Genomic DNA, 25,246 nt, shown 5'->3' with positions numbered 1-25,246 from the left:
ACTGATTGTACCGTCACAACTATCACTCCTGATCAATCACCCTGCTCTTTGAAAGCAACACGAATGGCCTCTTTCTTTGCTCTAACTTTTTATAATTTTATGTTTCCCAACAACACGGGTCATTCTGCCATTCATTAACCCACTCGAGCGAGATGTACTTTCTTCCTTGTATTCGGCTCTTAACAAACGAAAACACGGAGAAAATTCAGCGAATTTTCTTGTCATTTCTAGTACCAGGTTTGTCACGAGACTAACTGAGCGACACATGAATGGTGCCAATCCTTCACTGGAGCTCACCACGTTCAAAGAGCACTGTTACCATCAGCCTGTTATGTACCTTCTTGCAGTGCATCTGCTGAACAATATGTTTATCACAGCTCTGCTTTCTTCACATTGAAATCCAGTGTGAAAATATGAACAATTTCAAAGCTGAACAACGTACTAGAACGTGCTCGTACAACGTACAAACGGACTAGAAGGAGAGTGTGACTGTGGATAATAGGCACTGTGGATAATAGGCACTGTGGACATTCCTGTAATCAGAATCTGGGAGGATCAGGAAGATGAGATCCTGGTGTCCTTTTACCCTGCAAAGTTGTCTGCATACCTATCACCTTGCGTCTTATTTTCCCACGAACTGACTCTCTCTGTATCCAGCAGCTAATTGACCTGGGAGCTGGACACGAGACAGGGACAGAAGCAGAAAGAGATGCGACATGAAAGCGCTTTGAATTTGATGTCTGCCAGTTGCTTTCAATGGTGAATGCCTGCCTTGCAGCGATTAGTTGGAGTTTTTTTCCCCTTTTTGAAAGAAGCAAGATTTTAAAAGTCCCACAGCGACCAGCGTGGGGCTCAGACACACGACACTGAGGTTAAGAGTCACATGTTCTGCCAACTGAGCTTGCTGGGCAAGTGATCAAGGTCTGCTTCATATCCCAACACACATAGAGACACTTGTTGCTTTCAACCTGATACCTCAGCTTGTTCCGAATATCAATGTGTGTAAGGTAATCACCCTACAAAAGCCGCAAGGTTGCAATGCATTCCTCTCAATCATTAATAACATCATTCACATCTTCCACTTCTTTGCTGAACCCCCTTCCAAACATTGTGATCCATTTTCCTCAGGATTTGTTCCTGGATTTAATATTTATCTGCTTTATGAACTCATTTTGAAATCAGATTATCTTCAACATCCACACAAATTGAATTGCAAACCTGACGGACAAACAATGGAAAACAAGTAACTCAGTCACACATATCCCATGGTGCTCATTTTCAGATCTTCAACACAGTCAGATTTTCAATACAATGAAGGAATTTTACAGTGAAAAGACTTGGAAAGGTGGTGCGATTTTTATTTGTGACTCGCTCACTCGGGAATTCCATAAATGCTGCTCGGATGTTTAGTGACCGGGATATAATTTTCCTACGTTTTCCTGAGCCTGCGCTCGTTGTAGTTGGAGGTTTGGCCCGGGTTGGAGTATCTCGCGTCCCAGGGATGGGCAGTAACCCGCTGGTTGAAGCTGCAGTTGCCGCTTTCTGCTGGCAGCGGGTGATTGGAGAGTGCGGGGCCGGAATATTGCTGCTTTTCCCTGTCTCACTCACGGTGGAGCTGAGGATGAGAGAATCGTTGATGGGTTTGTCTGAAACCAATAATTTCTTACATTTCTACTGGGTTAGATGAAGGTACATAGTTCGTACAAATCTTTTCTCACTATATTTGACAGAAAAATAATATTTTTCAAAAAGCTGTTTGTGCTGGAGCTCACTGGACAACAGTAGATCTGGAACCGTTTTGGGGATATTATCTTGTAGCCCACGTACCCAGTGACAACCCTGAACTGCGTGACAAAGAATGCTGATGGGGGGAAAACAGTAAAGTCTTCACTCCTGGATGGTCTTGAATCACCAACCTTTCAGTTAACAAGAAAACACACTGACCAATTGTGCCTCAGAGACTTATACAAGTTCAGTCTACAAAGTATCCTAACCAGGGTGTCAGTGAGTCAAATCTTCAGATTGCTACTACCCAGATAACTATCTCTCTCTATCCGTCTTGCGCTTCCAAAATAAAAGTTGGGTCATTCATTGTGAATACATGGAAACGGTTTGATCCCGCCCACTGCAGGCACATCCATGTCACCGGGAACCAGCTCTCCTACAACCGGTGCTGTCTCCCTTCAAGCCTCTCGCTGTATTGTCTGTTTCCAAGTATTCTGATTGTCAAAGCCGATATTAGGTTTGAATTCCTGATGTGCAGTAACGAGAATCATTTAAATGTCTCAGATCAGTTATTTTCACTGATAACATCAGAGTCAATGTTCCATCGTCTTAAAGAAGAGGGAGGTGTCTTGACTGTCTCTGGTCAGTCGGGCTGTTCACCCTTAATTCTCTGATTCCATCCCTCAAAGCGGATTTTCATTTTCTCCTTGAGTTCCCTGACTACATCTGGCGGCATCTTTAATTTGAGAGGCATAATTTATAGTTCAGATGTAATGCATTTCCGATGAAAGATTACAGACCTGAAATGAAAACTATGTTTATCTCTCCACAGAGGCTATCAGGTCTGCTGAGAATTCCAGTATTTTCTGTTTTTATTTCAGATGACCAGCATCTGTAATATGTTGCTTATCTTTACCTGATTAGTGAAACATATAAGATTCTGAGCGTACCTGGCAGGGCGGGTGTTGAGAGGATGTTACCTCTTGTGGGAGAATCTAGAACTAGGGGTCACTGTTTAAAAATAAGCGGTCACCCATTTAAAACGGAGAGGCAAAGTTTTTTTTTCTCAGAGAGTCATGAGTCTTTGGAACTCTCTTCCTGAAAAGACTATGGAAGCAGAGTCTTTGAATATTTTTAAGGCAGAGATGGATATATTCTTGGTAGCAGGGGGGTGATAGGTTATCGGGGTAGACGGGGTACAGATTTCAGGTTACTGTCAAGTCAGCCATGATCTTTTTAAACGACGGAGCAGGTTTGAGGGGCCGAATGGCCTACTCCTGCTCCTTGTTTTTATGTAGTGTTAAGGGTGTGGAACCCATTACCAGTAGATTTAGAGATCCATGTCTGAGCTGAAAACGTGCAGGTAAGCTCACACTGTAAACAGATTGTTCACCAGGCCGAAATGGAAAGGGATTCGCCCTATCATCCCAATTACTGACATAGCAAAACAGTCTCGCCGGTGTTATAACTGATGCAGTTGGTAAAGCGGAGTTATTTATTCCCAGAGGGAAACTTTAAGTAACTGTCACAACCTATAATTTTAAGTGTTATGTTTGAGATGCGACCCTAAATTCAGGAATCAGACCACCAGCTCTCGAAGTTTTACATTAAACAAAATGAAACATTTTATTAGTTTACACAGATTATAATATATATACACATGGCTACAAATCTCAGAACTTTTAACAAATTCCCAAAATACTCTCTATTAAGGCAACAACAATCTTTAGACTTAACCAGACACCAGGCATAGCTATTTCACCATACGAATTCAAAATGAGGTTCTTTTCATTGGTTCCTCGCGGAGTCAATTGGAGCCTTGCAGCTGCCTTTTGATCTCAGTTGCCTCTGTTAAGCACACAACAAAATGGTTATCTGGATACTTACTATTACTGATTGAATGCAAATTCTCATTTTCCCACCAGCCTCTTTGAACACCTTTTAACAATGAAAGCCCTTTCATAATACCAATTTTATTAAAAATATAAATATGTTACTTGGTAGCTGCTAGGTAGGTGTCCGTTTTCACTCTACTTCTTGAATGCTCTATTAAAAAATGCAAATGCACATCATTCCTCTTACATCTCAAAACTAGCACACATCAAAGCACCCAGGCTAGCTGGCCTTAATCCAAATAAGACACACCCACAGACTAAACCTCTATTTTAAAAGAAATGTATGTTCCAAAATATTAAGTACATTAATAACTCCATTACACCGGTGGGAGGCCATTCAGATACTTTGCGTGTGCAAAGGGTTTATTCAGTTTGCTCACATGTAAACACTCCATCTTTAAAGGTTCAAAGGATTTGATCCACAATCAGAGGATTGCTACTGGCAACAGACAGTTTGAAATCCACCAACTCATCCCATCTGCTAAGATTCTGCTGAGTTCAGATCTAACTCTAGGGGCTTGTTCTGCTGTTCATTACACCCAGGAGAGAATTATGTTGGAGCCCAGAGCAATTTGGTCGCTGTATCAATTGATTCAACAATTTTATGCCTTGCCACAATGGCACCCATCGTATCTGATTACAGGACATAGGTTTCTATCCTACATTTTCGCCCTTCAATGGCGGAGCGGTCACCCAGCATTCGTTGCGGGACAGAATGTGCCCTATTCTCACAACAACAGTTCCTCGCACATGCGCATTGTTGTATGTGCTTGGAGCGTGCGCAATGCGGTCAGTTTCAGCAGCATGCGCAGTGCTGGTTTGTGACTGAAGCTGCTCAGAGCGGCAGGGGGAATGTCGAGTGGAGCAAACTAACAGAGTTAGTGGGTGTGTGAGGAGGAATGGAGCCAGCGGAGTGGGCATGGAGGCTTCATAAAGACACAGTGCAGGCCGCAGACCCCAAATAACAAGGTACGGGGTTTGCGGTTGCAGAGAACGAGCCGAAAAGCTCTGATTTTCTCTCTTCGCCAGGCCCGGGGTAACGGCCGACATCTTTTAGGGGGCAATGTGCAGCAGGGCGCATGCGCGGTCATCCTGGTCCAGGTAGCAGGAGGAGATAATGTTGTGATTTTCTGCCCTGGACTGACAGGGATGGATTTTGAAAACTCCTTTTACAGGAGGTTAGAAGGGGAGGAAAGTCAAGCCAAGAGAAATGTTTGTCTCTTCTCAATTTATGTCGGGGATTAACAGTGATGGATTGTTTGTAAACTACTTTTTCACAGAATCACTGAATCACACAGTGCTGAAGAGGCCATTTGGCCCATCGAGTCTGCACCGACACGTGAGAAGCACCTGACCTACCTACCTAATCGCATTTACCAGCACTTGGCCCATAGCCTTGAATGTTCTGATGTGCCAACTGCTCATCCAGGTACTTTTTAAAGGATGTCAGGCAACCTGCCTCCACCACCCTCGCAGGCTGCTCATTCCAGACCGTCACCACCCTCTGGGTAGAAAAGCTTTTCCTCACATCCCCCCTAAACCTCCTGCCCCTCACTTTGAATTTATGTCCCCTGGTGACTGACCCTTCAACTAAGGGGAACAGTTGCTCCCTATCCACCCTGTCCATGCCCCTCATAATCTTGTTCACCTCGATCAAGTCGCCACTCAGTCTTCTCTGCTCCAACAAAAACAACCCAAGTCTATCCAACCTCTCTTCACAACTTAAATGTTTCATCCCAGGCAACATCCTGGTATAATAAATGGGAAGGATTTGCAGATTGGAAACAGAAACCAAACATCACATTAAAATCTGACAGAATTACTTGATTCATTGGAACTTGATGTTATCGGCCTCTCAGGATAAGCATTGAGTTCCAGGTCATTGCCACTCACTGTGTAAAAATTTTTCCTCACATGCTCCCTGTAGATCTTGCCCAAATCTTAAATCTGTAATCTCTTAAATTTGTAGTCCTGTAATCCTTTTACAATCAGATACTGTGAACAGCTTTGCTTTAACTACGTTATGTAAGCCAATTGTAAACTGGTACACCTCTATCAAATCTTCCCTCAATCTACTTTCTTCCAAGGAGAACAACCCCAGTTTCTCCAAACTAACCTTACAACGTCCCTCATACCTCGACCCATTCTGGTAAATCTCCTCTGCCCCCTCTCAAGGACCATCCACATCCTCCATAATGTGTGGTGATCACTGGTTTGCACAAATCCAGATGTTCTGTGTCCGTGTCTGTGACATCATCACATGTTGACATTTACACTGTGACATCATCACACATCGACAATTACACAGTGACATCAACCCGCTCCCCAGGTATTTCCTCAACTGGGAGATTTTTCTCTGACTCCAGTGCTTCTGATATCTTTCTAGCTGCAGGATCCAGCAGGAGAGTTTAACATTGCAAACTCTGAACTTATTTCAGAGCTGCATGTTTTTGACCATTCATCTACATTCGAGACCTTTTGTGCTGTGCTCTGTTATCTGTAAGAGGTTTCATGCCTCAGGGGCTGGTGTGACTTCTTTACTGTGGATCTAAATCCATGTTCATCCATTCCTCTGTTTCACCTCTGCCCTCCCTGATCACCTCTCTGCCATTGTCTAACTTCCTCTGTCTCTAATAATGGGTGTATTTTAGCTCCATTTGGGATTTTACTGTTACTTCTGCCGACAGTGTCTAAATGAAGTTTCCATCACTTCCCAACCCTGACCATGTGCTGATGACTTCCCAGCTTTACATTCCCATCTTTCATAGTCAGGAATTGTTTTTCCTGCACTATAGTCCATTTCTTTTCCACTTCTGAGCTTATATTGACCATCAAATTCTGTGTAATTTTTATTCTCTGTAATTCATTCTGCATGGCCTGAAATGTTAGCTCTGTTTCTCTCTCCACAGATACCAGCAAATATTGCCAATCCCCAGTTGCCTGTGGGGAAGATGATGTTTGATATTCTCGAACCGCTGCAGTCCGTGTGGTGAAGGTGCTCCCACAATGCTGTTAGGTAAGGAGTTACAGGTTATTCACCCTGTAATGATGAAGGAACAGTGATATATGACAAATTATTGTATTTATGTCGCACTTTCAATGTAAGACAATATTCCAAGGCATTTCACAGAAATATTGCAAAGCAAGGTTTGACACTGAGCCACATGAGGAGATATTAGGGCAGGTGACCAAAAGCTTGGTCAAATGGGTCGGATTTAAGGAGCATCTTAAAGAGGAGAAAGAGAGCTGGAGAAGTTTAGGGAGGAAATTCCAGAGCTTGTGGCCAAGGCAAATGAAAGAATGGTCACCAATGGTGGAGCGATTAAAATCAGGAATTCTCAGGAGGCCGGAACTAGAGGAGCTGAGATACCTCAGAGGGTTGTGAGGCTGGATTACGGAGATAGGGAGGGTGAGACCCTGGAGGGATTTGAAAATACGGATGAGAAATTAAAAATTTTGCTTCTTATCCTGGAGCCTGTGTAGGTCAGTGAGCACAGGGGTGATGGGTGAACAAGACTTGGTGTGAGTAAGCACACGAGCAGCAGAGTTTTGGATGGCTTCAAGATTACAGGGAGGTTGAATGTGGGAGGCCGGCCGGGAGTGCATTAGGATAGTTAAGTCTAGAGATAACAAAGGAATGGATGAGAGTTTCAGCAGCAGATGAGCTGAGACTGGGCTGGAGTCGGGCGATGTTACTGAGGTGGAAATAGGCGGTCTTGGTGATGATGTGGATATGTGGTTGGAAGCTCATCTTGGGGTGAAATATTTCACCATGATTGTGAACAGTCTGGTTCAGTCTCAGACAGTTGTCAGGGAGAGGGATGGAGCCTGTGGATAGGAAGTGGAGTTTGTAGCGGGGACTGAAGACAATGGCTTCAGTCTTCTCAATATTTAAATGGAGGAAATTTCTGTACATCCAGTACTGGATGTCAGACAAGCCAGGATGGTGTGTGACTTGGAGGGGAACTTGGAGGTGATGGTCTTCACATACACCTGTTACCCTGGTCCTTCTAGGTGGTGGAGGTTGAGGTTTGGAAAGTTTTGTCAAAGTTCTGGTTTAGTTGTAGATCTATAACAACCCTCTCCTCATCCCCTTCCTCTCCCACTCCCCTTCTCTCTCTGCCTCTCCCACTCCCCTTCTCTCTCTGCCTCTCCCATTCCTCTTCTCTCCCTACCTGACCCACTCCCCTTCTCTCTCTGCCTCTCCCACTCCCTTTCTCTCTCTGCCCCTCCCACTCCCCTTCTCTCCCTACCTCCCCCACTCCCCTTCTCTTTCTGCCTCTCCCTCTCCCCTTCTCTTTCTGCCTCTCCCACTCCCCTTCTCTCTCTGCCTCTCCCACTCCCCTTCTCTCTCTGCCCCTCCCACTCCCCTTCTCTCTCAGCCTCTCCCACTCCCCTTCTCTCTCTGCCCCTCCCACTCCCCTTCTCTCTCTGCCTCTCCAACTCCATTTCTCTCTCTGCCTCTCCCACTCCCCTTCTCTTTCAGCCTCTCTCACTCCCCTTCTCTCTCTCCCTCTCCCACTCCCCTTCTCTCTCCCACTCCCCTTCTCTCTCTGTCACATAGCATTCTCCAGCCCAGCGGGTTGTGGATGCTCCATCATGAATATATTTCAGGCTGAGATGGGGAGATTTTTGGTCTCTCAGGGAGTCGAGGGATATGGGGAGTGGGTGGGAAAGTGCAGTTGAAGCCCAAGATCAGCCACGATCGTATTGAATGGTGGAGCAGGCTCGATGGGGTGTTAGGTCTTCTCTTGTTCCTATTTCTTATGTTCTTATAGAGACCAGAGTCCTGTGTAGGCCCAGACCGGGTGGCAGGTTCCCTCCCCTGATTGACATTAGTGAACCAGTTGGGTTTTTATGACAATCCAGCAGTTTTCATGGTCACTTTTTCCTCGTGCCGGCCCCACAAATTCCCAGATTCATTCAGCTCAATTTCACAACCTGCCTTTGTGTTTTTGTGGGTTCTCTCTCACTCCCTTTTTTCTGTTTTAAATCAATTTCACAGGGTAATAGAAGGGGAGGATTTACAGTCGGGAAACTGAAACCAAACATCACATCAGGATCTGACGGAGTCGCCCTATTGAACACGGACGGACAAAGCTCCGTTCACAGTGGGGAAACACCGTGGAAATGTGGGGATTGTGGAATGGGATTCAGATTCCCGTCTGAGCCGGAAACTCATCGCCGCAGTCACACTGGGGAGAGGCCGTTCATCTGCTTCGTATATGGGAAGGGATTTACTCGATCATCCAGCCTGCTGACACACCAGCGAGTTCACACTGGGGAGAAGCCGTTTGCCTGCCCCGATTGTGGGAGTGGATTTACGCGATCATCAGGGCTGGTACAACACCAGCAAGTTCATACAGGGGAGAGACCGTTCACCTGCCCCGAGTGTGGGCAGGAGTTCACCCGATCATCAGGGCTGCATCAACACCAGCAACTTCACACAGGGGAGAGACCATTCACCTGCTCCCAGTGTGGGAAGGGATTCACTGAGTCATCCTTCCTGCTCAGACACCAGCGAATTCACACAGGGGAGAGACCGTTCATCTGTTCCGAGTGTGGGGTGGGATTCATTCAATCATCGCATCTGCTGAGACACCAGCGGGTTCACACAGGGATGAGACCGTTCACCTGCTCCGAGTGTGGGATGGGATTCATTCAACTATCGCGTCTGCTGACACACCAGCGAGTTCACATTGACAAGAGACCTTTTAAATGCCCAGACTGCGGGAAGTGCTATTAAAGTTCCGGGAACCTGATGTCCCATCAATGTGTTCACACTGACGAGAGACCATTCAGCTGCTCTCACTGTGGGACTGGGTTCAGGGAATCATCTCAACTCACTGTACGCCAGCGAACTCACACTGGAGAGAGACCGTTCACCTGCTCCAAGTGTGGGAAGGGATTCACTCAGTCATCCAGCCTGCTGAGACATCAGCAAGTTCACAAGTAACTCGTAACATTGAGTGGATTTTCCTGTTAGTCACATCCAGGACTGAACCAAAAAATATATAATGTGATAAAGTCATATAAATCAGTTTTGTATGAAATACAGGGAGTTGAGTCTTTTTAGTGGCTCTAACACAAGTTAGTTCATGTTGAAGGACCTTCCCTCTCCCCTGCCTCCTCCACCCTCCCCTCCAACGACAAGTGTGAGGAGCTCATGGAGCTTCTTTGTCACTAAGATTGAGACAATCCGATCAGCTGCCTCTGCTGCTTCCCTCCCTTCCACTAGCCCACCAGGACAAACTGCCTCTAAAGTTCCCCTTGTCTGAACCCTGAAATCGCATCTTCCTCCAGTTTCTCTCTCATCTCCCCTCCTGCCCTCTCAGCACTCATCTTGTCCATGAGAACCAGCTCCTGCCCCATCGATCCTATTCCCACTAAACTGCTGATCATCTAATTTCTCCATGTAGCTGATATTATTAATGGTTCTCTCTCTCTCCTGGGACTGTCCCTCTTCACCTTTCAATGCACCGTCATCACCCATCCTAAAAAAACAATCTCTGATCCCCCATTGTCTTCACAAACTATTGCCCCATCTCCAACCTCCCTTTCCTCTCTGAAGTCCTTGTACTTGGTGTCCTCCAAGGATCTATCCTTGGCCCCTCCTATTTCTCATCTACATGCTGCCACTCGGTGACATCATCCAAAAGCACCGTGTTAGTTTTCACATGGACACTGACAACACCCAGCTCTACCTCAACACCATCCCTCTCCGTTCCTCCACTGTTACTAAATTATCAAACAGCTTATCCCACATCCAGTACTGGATGAGCAGAAATTTCCTCCAATTAAAAATTGGGAAGACCAAAGCCATTGTCTTTGGTCACCACTACAAATTCTGTTCCCTAACTACCGAGTCCATCCCTCTCCCTGGGAACTGTCTGAGGCTGAACCACACTGTTCACAATCTTGCTGTCATTTTTGCCCCAAAGGTGAGTTTCTGACCACATATCCACACCATCACTAACACCAGATATTTCAATTTCCATAATGTCGCCTGTCTCTACCCCACCCCCAGCTCATCTGCTCAAACTCTCATCCATGTCTGTGTTACCTTTAGACTGGATGATTCCAATACATTTCTGTCCGGCCCCTCACATTCAACCCGTCCCACACGGAATCATGAGATCATCAAAAACTCGGTGTGTTCTCACCTCAAATCCCGTTCACCCATCACCCCTGTGCTCATTGACCCACATTGGCTCTTGGTCAAGCAATGTCTCCATTTTAAAATTGCATACTTGTTTCAAATCCCTCCATGGCCTCATCCCTCTCTAATCTCCAGTCCTACAATCCTCCTAGATTTCAGCACTCATCCTCCTGGCCTCTTTGGCATCCCTGATTTTAATTACTCCACCACTGATGGCCGTGCCTAGGTGTGAAGCTTTGAAATTCTCTCCCTCAACTTCTCCACCCCTCCACCTCTCTCTCCTGATTAGATGTTGGTTAAAATTTACCTCTTTAATCACGGCTTTGTCCATTGACCCTAATATTGCCCTATGTGACTTGTCAGTTTTTTTCTTTATGAAACTCCTCTGAAGCACCTTGGGATGTTTTATATAAGTTGTTCCTGTTTCATGACAGCCAGTTTGTGCACAGTAAGATTCCACAAACAGCAATCAGACTAACTGATTAATCTAGTTTTTTTGGTGCTGTTAGTTAAAGCACGAATGTTGGTCCCACTGCACCAGGAGAATTCCCCTGTGGACAGGATGTGGAGTTGTTGTGCTCTCCTGAGCTGAGAGTGGAGCTGATTGAGCTGTCGGGCCTGCAGTGTACCTTGAAGAGCCGCTGTCTGGGATCTTTCCTCTTAATTCACTGACTCCCAGCTGAAGTTGTTGCTGCAGTTAAATAGCTAACTTTGAATATCAATCCCAATTTAATCTTTGGAGCAAAATCTGCAACTTTAAATCAGCTGTAAAAGAGAAAGATAATTCATGCTAATGCATTTGGGGAGGGCAAACAAAGCTGGGGAATACACAATAAACAGGAGAATATTGGGAGGGGTAGAGGAAGTGAGAGACCTCGGAGTCCATGTCCACAGGTCCCTGAAGGTGGCAGGACAAATGGATCAGGTGGTAAAGAAAGCATATATTTATCAGAACTCACCATACACCAGAACACTCACACTGGGGAGAGGCCATTCACCTGTACGGAGTGTGGGAAGGGATTCACTCAGTTATCCAGCCTGCTGAGACATGAACAAACTCACACTGAGGGGAGGCCATTCAGCTGCTCCGAGTGTGGGAAAAGATTCGCCCATTCAAACAACCTTGTGAGACACCAGCAGGTTCACACTGGAGAGAAGTTGTTCAGCTGCTCCGAGTGTGGCAAGAGATTTACTCAGTCATCCCACCTACAGACACATCAACAAACTCATACTGCCGAGTGGACTTTTAAATGCCCAGATTGCGAGAAGTGCTTTAAAATTCCAGTGAACTGGTGTCCCATCAACGTGTTCACACTGACAAGAGACCGTTCAGGTGCTCTCACCGTGGGACTGGGTTCAGGTGGTCATCTCAACTCGCTGTACACCAGCGAGTTCACACTGGAGAGAGGCCGTTCACCAGCTCCAAGTGTGGGAAGGGATTCACTCAGTCGCTAACCTGCTGAGACACCAGCGAGTTCACAATTAACAAGTGATTGGATTTTGCTGTGAATCGCATCCAGGTCTGAACCATGTTCATTGGGGTCTGTTTCTGTGGATGTTAATAAACTCCAGCCCAGTTATAGGGGTTTATATTCTGTATAACAATCAGGTTTGTGTTAAACACATGGTGTATTAAGTCTTTTTTAATATTTCAAACACAAATTAGTTCCTTTTGAACATAGGAACATGTCTCAGGACATTGGGGCAGCAATGAACAAACTCAGGGGAATATTGGATACTGAGTCAAAACAACATTATATTCTTTCACCATGGGACCTATCTCAGAATTCTCTCATCAAACAGACCATCAACATGAGAGGAATTGACATTTTAAGTCATTCCAAGAGGAAATTAGAGGCTGTAATTATCCAGGGATGTTGTTCTGAAATTTACACTACCTCCCACTGTCACCAAAGCTGGCAATAGACAGCTCATTGTTCTAGTTGTGTTGTAGCCTCTGTCCCAGATGTTGTTCAATATAGATTTAATGTTCAGAGAAAGGGGTGAGATTGGATGGTCAAAACTGCTCACAGGCTATGGAGGGTGATGTTGACTTGAATATGCCAAAAACAGTGTTCTTCACAGGCACCAATACTTTATCCCCAGTATTAGTCACTTTGGTCGGTGTTGTCCACCTGATAGGACAGGATATGTCCTCGTGTGTCTGTTTGTATGGGTGCGGGTGTATCCCTGAGTGTGGAAGTGTGTGTAAATGTGTGTGGGTGTGGAGAGGATGTCTGAGTGTGTGAGACAGACAGAGAATGTGTGCGTGAGTCTCTGTGTGTGGTTGTCTGTGCTGCTTCTCATTAGCTATAACACAAACCTTCCTCTCCAAGCAGACAACATGGCTCCTGAGAATCCCATCCAGTGATGTGAATGGTACGATTCGGAGATCCTTCATCCAGGGTGAAACCACAGGCTGACTGTGTGCTGTGTAAAACCTGACACCTACACAACCAGGCCCCACTTCTCCTGGAGCAACATGAAGTGTCTGCTGCTTTCCAGATCCATTCCTTTCCCCTCACTATTATCCTCAGATAGTTCACAAATTCCTTGTGTGCATCATCCTCCAACATGCCTACGGTTTCCACTTTAAATATTTCCATCTGTCTTTTTCACAGACAGCAATGGGATTGCTGCTATCACAGGAATCAGTTCTGAAATACTGTCCCTCTGATCTTCAGGCTTCCTGGAGTAATACACTGATCCAGATCTTCCCACCTAACACAAATCCATATCCCCATCTGAGTTCCAGATTTTAATGTGATTGTCTAATATAGAAAACATATATCATTTAACCCATTTAAACCTGAGTCAGCACACCCCCTCCACACACACTACAAGAGGTTGTCTTTGAGATCAGTTGTTCCTTTGTAATCTGGGTTGTTCTGAATGATGACAATATGAACCTTCTTCCTAACCTGTCCTAACCCTTGAAAGGGGGGAATGCGTCATTAACAAATATATGCTTCAAGTTATTAATTCTGCTTGGTCTGACTGACATGGTTAATTTAGGACTAACAGAAGGATTAGGGTATGGTCGAATGGACAGATGTGCAACGGGGACACAAGGGGACTTCTTGCTAATGTCCGGATTACAAGGTTAGACATTATTTTTACATTCATTTTTTTAACAATTTGCTGATTTTTGATGGAAAGGGAGACAGTGAGAAGGAGCTAGAAAGTCGAGAATGTCAGAGGAAGTGCACTTGTGGTGTAGGGTGGGAGGGGAATAACAGAGGAACCAGCTATGGGTGCAGACCATTTCTACATAGGCATGAATGTACAGGATCGAAATTATAAACAAGGGCACACGGTTCATTCTGTAATCATGATCAATGCTGTAATGTCTACAAAATACTCCAAACGTACGGGAGAAACTTATATCGATGAGATGTCTTTGGGGCTCTCCTGTATCCCCATATTTGTCGTTAATGTTGCTTTTCCATCACACAGCTGACTCATGTCGAGTGTTTTAGATTCTCCACAACACCCTTCTGTCGGTTCATTCACTGAAATGAGGGACTCTCCTTGTTGTAACAGTGACATTCTCTGTCTGCCCGGTTATTGCTTGAAGTCAGTCAGCCCTTGAATTGTTTGTACATTGTTTCATCATGTCCCACCCAGCTGGCCACCAGTACAGAGGCGTTGGAGGAGGACGGTTTGGTCCACGTTGTTAGAGGCTGAGGACAGGCCGAGAAGGACAATGAGGGAGTTTTCCTTTGTCACATTCACATCGGGTGTCATTGGTGACTTTGGGAAGAGCTATTTCGATACCGTGACAGGGACAGAGATCTTATTGGAGGGATTTAAACATGGAGTTCTGGGAAATGTGGACATGGATTTGGGAGGTAATCAGGACTTTGGAGAGCGAAAGGAGGTGGGAGCTGGAGCGGGAGTTTAATAGAATAGTGGGGTCAAGTGTTGGTTTTATTGAGGACAGGTGATGATGGCAGATTTGAAGGAGAGATGGGCAGTACCAGGAGAGAGAGAACCGTTAATATCAGTGAACATGGGGAAAATGGGTGATCAGCAGTTTAGCGGGAATAGGGTCGATGGAGCAGGAGGTGGGTCTCATGGGCAAAGTCAGCTCTGAGAGGGCAGGAAGGGGAGATGGGAGAGAAACTGGAGAAAGATGTGGGTTCAGAGCTCGGGCATGGGGGATCTTTAGAGACAGTTTGTCCCGATGGGCTAGTGGAAGGGAGGGAAGCAGCAGAGGCAGCTGATCGGATTGTCTCAATCTTAGTGACAAAGAAGCTCCATGAGCTCCTCACACTTGTTGCTGGAGGTGAGGATGGAGGAGACAGGGGAGAGGGAGAGCCCTTCGAAAGGAACTAATGTCTTAGGGATAGTAAAAAGATTCAACATCATCTTTTTAATAGAAAGCTAATTGATTTTATTTTTATCCAGAACATTAACACCTATAACTGGGCTGGAGTTTACTATCAGCAGCAGAAACAGACCCCAGTGAAACATGGTTCAATTGCAAAACTCAATCACTGTAGTTACTCGTGAACCTGCTGGTGTCTCAGCAGGTTGGATGACTGAGTGAATCCTTTCCCACACTCAAAGCAGGTGAACGGTCTCTCCCCAGTGTGAACGCGCTGGTGTTTCAGGAGGTTGGATGACTGAGTAAATCCCTTCCCACACACGGAGCAGGTGAAAGGCCTCTCCCCAGTCTGAACTCGCTGTGGTGAAATAAGATTAGCTGATCGCCTGAACCCAGTCCCACAGTGAGAGCACCTGAACGGTCTCTTGTCAGTGTGAACACGTTGATGGGACATCAGGTCCCCGGAACTTTTATAGCACTTCCCGCAGTCTGGACATTGAAAAGGTCTCTCCTCACTGTGAACTCGCTGGTGCGTCAACAGATGGGATGAATCAGTGAATCCCTTCCCACATTCTGAACAGGTGAAATGCCTCTCTCCAGTGTGACCATGCTGGTGTCTCAGCAGGTTGGATGACTGAGTGAATCCCATCCCACACTTGGAACAGATAAATGGCTTCTCCCCAGTGTGAATTCATTGGTGCATAGTCAGAAGAGATGATCGCCTGAACCCAGTCCCACAGTAAGAGCAGCTGAACAGTCTCTCGTCAGTGTGAACACGTTGATGGGACATCAGTTCCCAGGAACCTTTGTAGCACTTCCCACAGTCTGGGCATTTAAAAGTTCTCTCGTCACTGTGAACTCACTGGTGTTTCAGTAGGTAGGATGAACGAGTGAATCCCTTCCCACACTTGGAGCAGATGAACGGTGTCTCTGCTGTTTAACTGCACCGATGTCTTTCCATGCAATTGAATCCCTTCCCACAGTCCCCACATTTCCACGGTTTCTCCCTGTTGGGACTGCATTTATGTCCTGCCAGATTAGATGATTGGCTGAAGCCTTGTCCACACACACAACACGTGTATAGTTTCTCCCCACTGTGAACGATGCTTTTTCCTTCCATGTTCAAAATCCAATGATATTCAGGCTATGATAAACTGTGCAACTCCATCAGATCCTGATGTGATGTTTGGTTTCAGCTTCCTGACTGCAAATCCTCTCCTTCTAATATCCTGTGGAATTGATTTAAAACAGAAAGAGGGAGTGAGAGAGAACCCACATCGGTAGGTTGTGAAACTGAGCTGAATGAATCTGGTAATTTGTGAGGCCGGCACGAGGAAAAAGTGACCACGAAAGATGCTGGATTGTCACAAAAACTCAACTGGTTCACTAAGGACAACAGAGAAAGGACCTTCTACACAGTCTGTGCCCATAAATTTCAAAATTGTGCCTGAACACTAAGGTCTAGGTCATAGGAACAGGAGTCCTAACACTGACTCCTGGGGAAATCCACTTTCAACCTTCCTCCATTCTGAAAAATCATTACTCTCTGTTTCCTGGCACTCAGTTAATTTTGTATCCATGTTGCTGCTGCCCATTTTGTTCTATAAGCTATAACTTTGCTCACAAGTCTGTTATGTGGCACTTTATCGAATGCCATTTGGAAGACCGTGTACACCACATTAACAGCATTACCCTCATCAACCACACTGTTACCTCTTGAAAAACCTGAAGCAAGTTAGTTTAACATGATTTTCCCTTAACAAACTTGAGCTGGCTTCCCTGAATTAGCCCACATTTGCTTAAGTGACTATTAATTTTGACCAGAATTATCACTCCCAAGGTTAAACTGACTGGTCTGGAAGTTGCTGGGCTTATCATTACACCCTTTTTGAACAAAGGTGTATGATTTGCAATTCTCCTGTCCTCTGTCACCACTCATGGGTCTGAAGGAGATTGGAATAATATGGTCAGTGCCTCCACAATTTCCATTCTGAATTCCCTCAGTATCCTTGGATACAACTCATCTAATCCTGGTGCCTTGTCAACTTTATCAGACAGCCTATATAATACCTTCTCCTTATCAATATTAAACACCACAAGTGTTTGAACTACCTCCTCTTTAACCATGACCTGTGCAGCATCATCTTCTTTGGTAAAGACAGATGCCAAATATTCATTTATACCTCATCCATACTCCCTGTCCCAATGGGTAAATCGCCTTTGCTTAAATCCCTAATCAGCCCCTGTCTCCTTTTACCACCCTGTTACTAGGTATCAGCCAGAGAAAGCGTTTTGATTTCCTTCCATGTTAGCTGCCAGTCTCTTCTCATACTCTCTCTTTGCTTCTCGTACTTTCTTTTTCCAATTTCTCTCTGAATATTCTTTCTTTATCCTGTCTCTCGGTTGTATTAGCCACCTGATATCTCTGTTAGCAGACTTATTCATTTTCATCTTAATCTCTTCTCTTATTTAGTGAGCTGTGGATATGTTAGCCATACCTTCCTCATTTGTAAGAATATGTCATTACTATGTCTGATCTATTTCCTCTTTAAGGCAGCCCATTCCTCAATTACAGTTTCTCCTGCCAACCTTTGATTCCACTTTACTGGGTCAGATCCATTCTCACCCTATTGAAGTTGGCTTTCCCCAGTTAATTATTCTTTCTCCTACAAGTAACCTTTGCCCACAGACAGACAGGCCAACTGTTTACCTTCCAGGTTTAAAGGCCGATGATATTCAGGTCCTCACGAATCGAGTGACTCTGCCAGATCTGAATTGATGTTTGATTTGAGTTTCCCATCTGTTAACCCTTAACTTCTAAGATCCAGTATCAGAAATTTACAAAAACACTAACCGTCAGTCCAAGATAGAAATTGAGAAGAGACAAACATTTCTCTTGGTTTGAGTTTGCTGTGTGTAAATCCTACCCTTCTAACCCCCTGTAAAAGGAGTTTCCAAAATCCATCCCTGTCAGTCCAGGATAGAAATGCACAACATTCTCTCCTCCTGCAACCTGGACCAGGGTGGCCGCGCATGCGCCCTGCTGCACATTGTCCCTGTGAAGATGGCGGTTGTTAACTCGGGCCTGTCTCCGAGAGGAGACGCGGGTTAGAGTTGTCCCCTCTCCATTCGGTGTAACCACAGGACCGGTAGCTTCTTATTCAAGATTTCAGACCTTCACAGGGTCTTCATGAAGCCTGCCCGCCCACTCCGCCGCCTCCATCCCTCCCCCACTCACCGACTCCTTTTACTCGCCTGTGTTCGCCATTTCTCAGCGTCTTCCACCAGCTCCAGGTACAGATGGTACTGCGCATGCTCCAGCCAGAGATCGCAATGCGCATGTACCAGTCACTGCCAGCTACTGCGCGTGCGCGGGGACCGCCTGTCGTGAGGATAGAGCACATTCTGTCCCCCACTGAATCCTGGGTAAACGTACCGCCATTGAACGCTTTTTTCTGATAAGATAATTATGTTTTATGATCCGATGATGATTGGCGCCATAGGGCCAATATATAAAATTATTAATATTGATATGGCAACCATAGTGCACGGCCCCTCCACCATAGTTCTGTCCTGGGTGTAATTAACAACAGAACAAACCCTGACAGTTAGATCTGAACTCACTGGAGTCTCAGCAGCGGCGCAGACAAATGATTTTTCTTCCTATATTCTGACTACTGAAACTCTGTCTTGTCAGCTGGAATGTAGCAATTGTGGATCCAATCCTTTGACCTTCTAAAACTGGAGTGTTAGCAGGTGGGCAGTGAGCAAAGGGTTGCATACATGAAGTATCTGAATGGTCTCCCACAGGTATGACTGTGCTGCTGTGTCAGAAAATGGAATAACGAGGTGAATCCATTTCCACATTCAGCTGGTGTGATTTCATGGTGTGATTTTGCAACATGAGTTTCAGCTCACACTGGGATCTCAAACCCTTCTAAGAATGTGCTCGACATTCTCAACCACAGTTAGAGAAAGGTGGTGCTGTAAATCTGAAATAAAAAAACAAAATATTGGAATTTTCAGCAGATCTGGCAGTGTCTGTGGAGAGTGAAAGATGTATTTAAATTTCAGGGCTGTGACTTTCCATCAGAACTGCACTGCATCAGTGAGCAGACTTGAAAACTTAACTCTATTTCTCAATTCACAGATTCTCCTGGATGTGCTGAGTATTTCCATGATTTTCTGCTTTTATCTTTGATTGAAGAAGTTGCATATGAATTGTGCATAGATTTATTGATGACTAACGTATATTTATTCTCAACCATCTACAAGTGGAAAACTCTTCCACTTGTCTACTCTGTCAACCCCTTTCATTATCTTAAAGGCCTTAGTCAAGTCATCCCTCACTTTCTTTTCCAGAGAAAAACTTTTCAATCTGTTAAATCTTTGTGAATTTGACATATTTTCCAATTCTGGCATCATTCCAGTAAATCTTTTTTGCACCATCCCCATTACTTCGCTCCTTCCTATAATATGGAGGCAGAGATAATCTGAGCATCAAAGTCACATTGTCCCAAATTCCTGTATGTTGTAAGGATCATTATGGCAGTGGGAGAGGGGACTGTGGTTTCGAGCTGTTATTCACCATCCCCTGTTTCAGCCATTCTCCCATTAGCTGAAAATAAGATTAGATGAAATGAGCAGATCTAATGAGCCAGTCTGTGACATTATGAATCAATTACAAAGTTGTCTCTCAGCCTTACAGTGAAGCAGAGGGTATTTTTCATTTTAAATTAGCTAATTATGCCATTAAGAATACCTGTCAGAGAATGACTAGATTTCAGCATGGGGCCAGTGTAAAGCTCATTTTACATGATTACCAAGCAGTGAAGAGGTGAATTTGTAATTCACATGCACCTTGTTTGTGCATTTCCCAGATTAATAGTTGCACTGAGTCTGTTGTTCTCCATCTTGATATGTTCAAGATGGAAATCCATAAATATTTGGGCACTAAGGGATATGGTGATAGGATGGGAAAGTGAAGTTGAGCTGGAAGAACATTTAATGGTGGAGCAGGCTCAAGGGGCCTTTTGGTCCAACCCTGCTCCTATTTCTTGTGTTCTTATGAACATCACTGTGAATCATTTCCATTCAAGCACAGCAGATGCAGCAGCACCCGTCCACCTCCTCCCTTCCCACATTCCAGGGCCCCAAACACTTTCCAAGGGGCACAGTGATTTACTGGTACTTCTTGCTATTCAGTATTGTCTATTCACTGACCACAGTGCGGTTTTCTCTACATTGAGGAGATTAAATCCCAATTGGGTAACTGCTTTGTGGAACATCGCCTTTCAGTCTCCAAGTGTGACCCTGAGGTTCTGGTCATTTACCAGTTTAATCTCCACCCACTCCCACTTTGACCTCGGCCTCCTGCACTGTTCCAATGAAGCTCAATGGAAGCTCGAGGAACAGCAGCCCATCTTTCATTGGACACTTTACATCCTTCTGGGCTCAACATTCATTTTGACAATTTCAGATCATAACCACTGCTCCCATTTTTTCTGACAGTAGGTGCTGGTAATGGTTCTTCTTTTACCATTTATCCCTCCTCTGGGCCTGTGTTGTTTCTCCACTTGTCCCATTAGTTTATTTCCTTGTCTCATTATCACCCAATGCTGCCTTGCACCATCATCCCCTTTGTCATTTAATCACGAGTTCAGGCTCGGACAAGGGGGATCTTTAGAGATAGTTTGTCCCAGTGGGCTAGTGGAGGGGAGGGAAACAGCAGAGGCAGCTGATCAGATTGTCTCAATCTTAGTGACAAGGAAGCTCCATGAGCTCCTCACACTTGTTGCTGGAGGTGAGGATGGAGGAGACAGGGGAGAGGGAGAGCCCTTCAAAAGGAACTAACTTGTGCTAGAAATATCAAAACAACTCAACTGTTCATCGCAAAGCTGATTTATTCCAATTTTATACAGAATCTGTAACTGAGCTGGAGTTTATTAACATCAAAAAGCAAATATCTTGTTAAAAATAGTAAAAAGGTTCAACGCATTGTGTTTAACACAATGCTGATTTATTTGACTTTTATCAAAGCGGGCTGGAGTTTATTAATGTCTACAGAAACACACTATAATGAACATACTTCAGTCCTGAATGTTATTAAGAGCAAAATCCCATCACAACAGTTACTTGTGAACTTGCTGGTGTCTTAGCCGGTGGGATGACTGACTGAATCCCTTCCCACATACGGAGCAGGTAAATGGCCTCTCTCCAGTGTGAACTCTCTGGTGTCTCAGCAGGCCGGATGACTGACTGAATCCCTTCCCACATTCGGAGCAGGTAAATGGCCTCTCTCCAGCGTGAACTCTCTGGTGTCTTAGCCGGTCAGATGACTGACTGAATCCCTTCCCACATTCGGAGCAGGTAAATGGCCTCTCTCCAGTGTGAACTGTCTGGTGCAGCAGCAGGCCGGATGACTGACTGAATCCCTTCCCACATTCGGAGCAGGTGAACGGTCTCTCTCCAGTGTGGACTCGCTGGTGTGCGATGAGATGAGATGATTGCCTGAACCCAGTCCCACAGTGAGAGCACCTGAACGGTCTCTCATCATTGTGAAAACATTGATGGGACTTTAGTTCCACAGAACTTTTGAAGCACGTCTCACACTGTGGGCATTTAAAAGGTCTCTCATTTGTGTTAACTTGCTGGTGTCCCATGAGGTTGGCTAATTGAGTGAATCCCTTCCCACGCTCAGAGCAAGTGAATGGTCTCTCCCCAGTGTGAGTGCACCAATGAGTTCCCAGTTCCAATGGGGATTTGAATCTCTTCCCACAGTCCCCACATTTCCATGGTTTCTCTCCATTGTGACTGCATTTATGCTCCGTCAGGTCAGATGATTGGATGAAGCCTCGTCCACACACAGAACACGTGTACGGTTTCTCCCCACTGTGAACGGTGCTTTTTCCTTCCATGTTCAAAATCTGAAGATACTCAGTTTAAGATAAATTAAGCGAATCCATCAGATCCTGATGTGATGTTTGGTTTCAGTTTCCCGAATGCAAATCCTCCCCCTCTAATCCCCTGTGGAATTGATTTAAAACAGGAAAAGGGGAGTGAGAGAGAACCCACAAAAACACAAAGGCAGGTTGTGAAATTGAGCTGAATGAATCTGGGAATTTGTGGGGCCGGCACTGGGAAAAAGTGACCATGAAAACTGCTGGATCGTCATAAAAACCCAACTGGTTCACTAATGTCCTTCAGGGGAGGGAACCTGCCACCCGGTCTGGGCCTACACAAGACTCTGGCCTCTACAAGAACATACGAAATAGGAACAAGAGAAGTCCTAACACCCTGCCGAGCCTGCTCCACCATTCAATACGATCGTGGCTGATCTTGGGCTTCAACTCCACTTTCCCACCCACTCCCCATATCCCTCGACTCCCTGAGAGACCAAAAATCTGTCCATCTCAGCCGGAAATATATTCAATGATGGAGCATCCACAACTCGCTGGGCTGGAGAATTCAATGTGACAGAGAGAGAAAGAGAGAGAGGAGTGGGAGAGACAGAGAGAGAAGGTTACTAAACAAAGCACAGGATGTCGATAAACAGAATTCAAGTGCATGGGATTGGGGTAATATCCTGTTATAGTTTGAGAATTGGTGAAAAGACAGAAAACAGAGAGTCGGAATAAATGTCTCATTTTCAGGATGACAGGCTGTTTTTGTGGGATACTGCAAGGATCAGTGCTTGGCCCACAGCCATTCACAAACTATACAAATGATTTGAAGGCACTCATTTAAGCAGCACCTAAATTTTCACATTCTCATCCTTGTTTTCCTCCATGGTTGTGATCATTCCTATCTCTGTAACCTCCTCCAGCCTCACAATCCCCCCGAGATATCTGCTCTTCTTGAATTCGATAATAACTGATTTTTATAATTCCATCACTGGTTGCCATTCTGTCAGTTTCCAAGACTCTAGAATTCCCTCCCTAAACCTCTCCGCCTCTCTCCCTCATTTGCTTCCTTTAAGATATTCCTTCAGACCGACCTCTTTGACCAAATTATTGGCCACCTGCCCGAGTATCTCCTTGGTTTCTAACATTTCTGTGAAATGTCTTGCTAAACTATATAACAATAAATGTGCGATATAAACACAAATTGTTGTTGTTGATTTGGAGATATATCAATGTCCCTTCCTCATCACTGGGTGAATAACCTGTAGCTCCTTACCTACCGGCATTGTGCGAGCACCTTCACCACACGGACTTAATTAGTAATGGGTTGAAAGGTTATGGGGAGAGGGAGGGAAATTGGAGTTGAGGCCAAAATGAGATCAGCCATGATCATAATGAATGGTGGGGCAGGCTCGAGGGGCTGAATTGCCCACTCCTGCTCCTAGTTCTTATGTTCTTATGTTCAAGGATCTATGGACATGCACACCAAGGTTCTGTACTTCCTCGGGTCCTACCATTCATCATGTACTCCCTGGTCCAGTTAGTCCTCCAAAAATGCATCACCTCACACTTTTTGGCATTAAATTCCATTTTCCACTGTTCTGCCCATCTGACCAGCCTGTCTATATGTCTAAGGGTTTCCTCCTCGCTATTTACCACACTAGTGATTTTTTTGTGTTACCTGTGAACTTACTGATCATACCTCCTACATTCATGTCTACATCATTAATGTCCACGAAGAACAACAAGGGACCCAGCACCAAACCCTGCAGTACGCCACTGGACACAGGCTTCCAGTCACAAAACAACCTTTGACCATCACCCTCTGCCTCCTGACACTGAGCTAATTCTGGATCCAATTTGCCAAATTGCCCTGGATCACATGGGCTCTTACCTTCTGGACCTGTCTCCCATGCCAGACCTTGTCAAAAGCCTTAGAGAATTCCATGTGGACTACATCAATTGAACTACCCTCATCTACACACCTCGTCACCTCCTCGAAAAATTCAATCAAATTTGTTAGACATGATCTCTCACCGACAAAGCCATGCTGACTATCCTTGATTAATTCTTGCCTCTCCTCATGGGGATTAATTCTGTCCCTCAGAACGTTTCCAAAAGTTTCCCTACCAGTGATGTTGGACTCACTGGCCTATTAGCTCCCTGGTTTATCCCCACCATTCTTCTTTAATAATGATACCACATTAGCTGTCCTCCAGTCCTCTGGTACTTCTCCTGTGGCCAGAGAGGATTTGAAAATTAATGTCAGGGCCCCTGAAAGCTCCTCCCTTGCCTCCCACAGCACCTGCGATACATCTCATCTGGGCCTGGGGATTAATAGACTTTTAAGGCCCAATAAAACCGCTAATACCTCCTCCCTCTCAATACTCATTTGTTCAAGTATATCACAGTCCCCCTCCCTGATTTCTATACCTACATCGTCCTTCTGTATAGTTAATACAGATGCAAAGTACTCATTTAAAACCTCATCTACATCTTCAGCTCCTCACACAGATTGCCATTTTGGTCCCTGATGGCCCCTAATCTCTCCCTGGTTATCCTCTTGCCCTGAATATACTTATAAAATGCCTTTGGATTTTAACTTATTTCACCCAGCTGTGTTTTTCATGCCCCCTCTTCGCTTTCCTAATTTCTTCTTTAACCCCCTACACGTTCTGTACCCATCAAGGGCTCCTGCTGTTTTAAGCCCTCGGTATGTACCATAAGCTTCCCTTTTTTTCCCCCCTTATCTAATCCTGTCAATTCCTCAACATCCCAGTTTCTCTGGACTTGTTGGTCCTTTGTGGTAAAATGTTGGCCCTGTACTCTCACTATTTCCTTTTTGAATGACTCCCACTGCTCTGATGTTGATTTTCCTACAAGTAGCTGCTCCCAGTCCACATTGGCCAGGTCCTGTCTTATCATATTGAAATTGGCCTTCCCCAATTCAAAACCCTTATTTTCTATCCATCTTCGTCCTTTTCCATAACTACTTAAATCTTACTGAGTTATGGTCATTATCACTGAACTGCTCCCCCACTGATACTTCTACAACTTGCCCAGCTTTGTTCTCTAATAGGTCCAGCACCTCTCTTGTAGGACTTTCTATGTGCTGGCTTCAAAATCTCGCCTGGATACATTTGAAGAATTCTGCCACCTCAAAGTCTTTCACACTTTGTCTATCCCAGTTAATATTGGGGAAGTTGAAATCCCCGATTATTATTACCCTATTATT

The 25,246-nt window shown here is 45.0% G+C and overlaps 2 protein-coding genes and 1 pseudogene across 2 annotated transcripts in view; 1 reads left to right on the top strand and 2 right to left on the bottom strand.

Annotated features, from left to right (window-relative positions):
* Positions 1 to 9,576, top strand: part of LOC144698310 (uncharacterized) — a 78,588-nt pseudogene extending 69,012 nt beyond the window's left edge.
* Positions 1 to 22,026, bottom strand: part of LOC144698309 (uncharacterized) — a 77,194-nt gene extending 55,168 nt beyond the window's left edge. Inside the window, exons 1-2 of the mRNA XM_078570268.1 lie at positions 21,320 to 22,026; positions 15,325 to 15,699 (exon numbers count right to left, since the gene is read on the bottom strand). Coding sequence (XP_078426394.1) covers positions 15,325 to 15,699; positions 21,320 to 22,026 — 1,082 coding nt within the window. The remainder of the gene's footprint in view (positions 1 to 15,324; positions 15,700 to 21,319) is intronic.
* LOC144698562 (uncharacterized) overlaps positions 1 to 25,246 on the bottom strand; it is a 1,040,782-nt gene that overhangs the window by 859,379 nt on the left and 156,157 nt on the right. The window lies entirely within an intron of this gene.

The sequence above is a fragment of the Cetorhinus maximus genome, chromosome 23 (assembly GCF_964194155.1).
Source record: "Cetorhinus maximus chromosome 23, sCetMax3.hap1.1, whole genome shotgun sequence".
NCBI lineage: Eukaryota > Metazoa > Chordata > Chondrichthyes > Lamniformes > Cetorhinidae > Cetorhinus > Cetorhinus maximus.
Note: the sequence above shows the minus strand (reverse complement) of the source record. Positions and strands in the feature narration are given on the sequence as shown.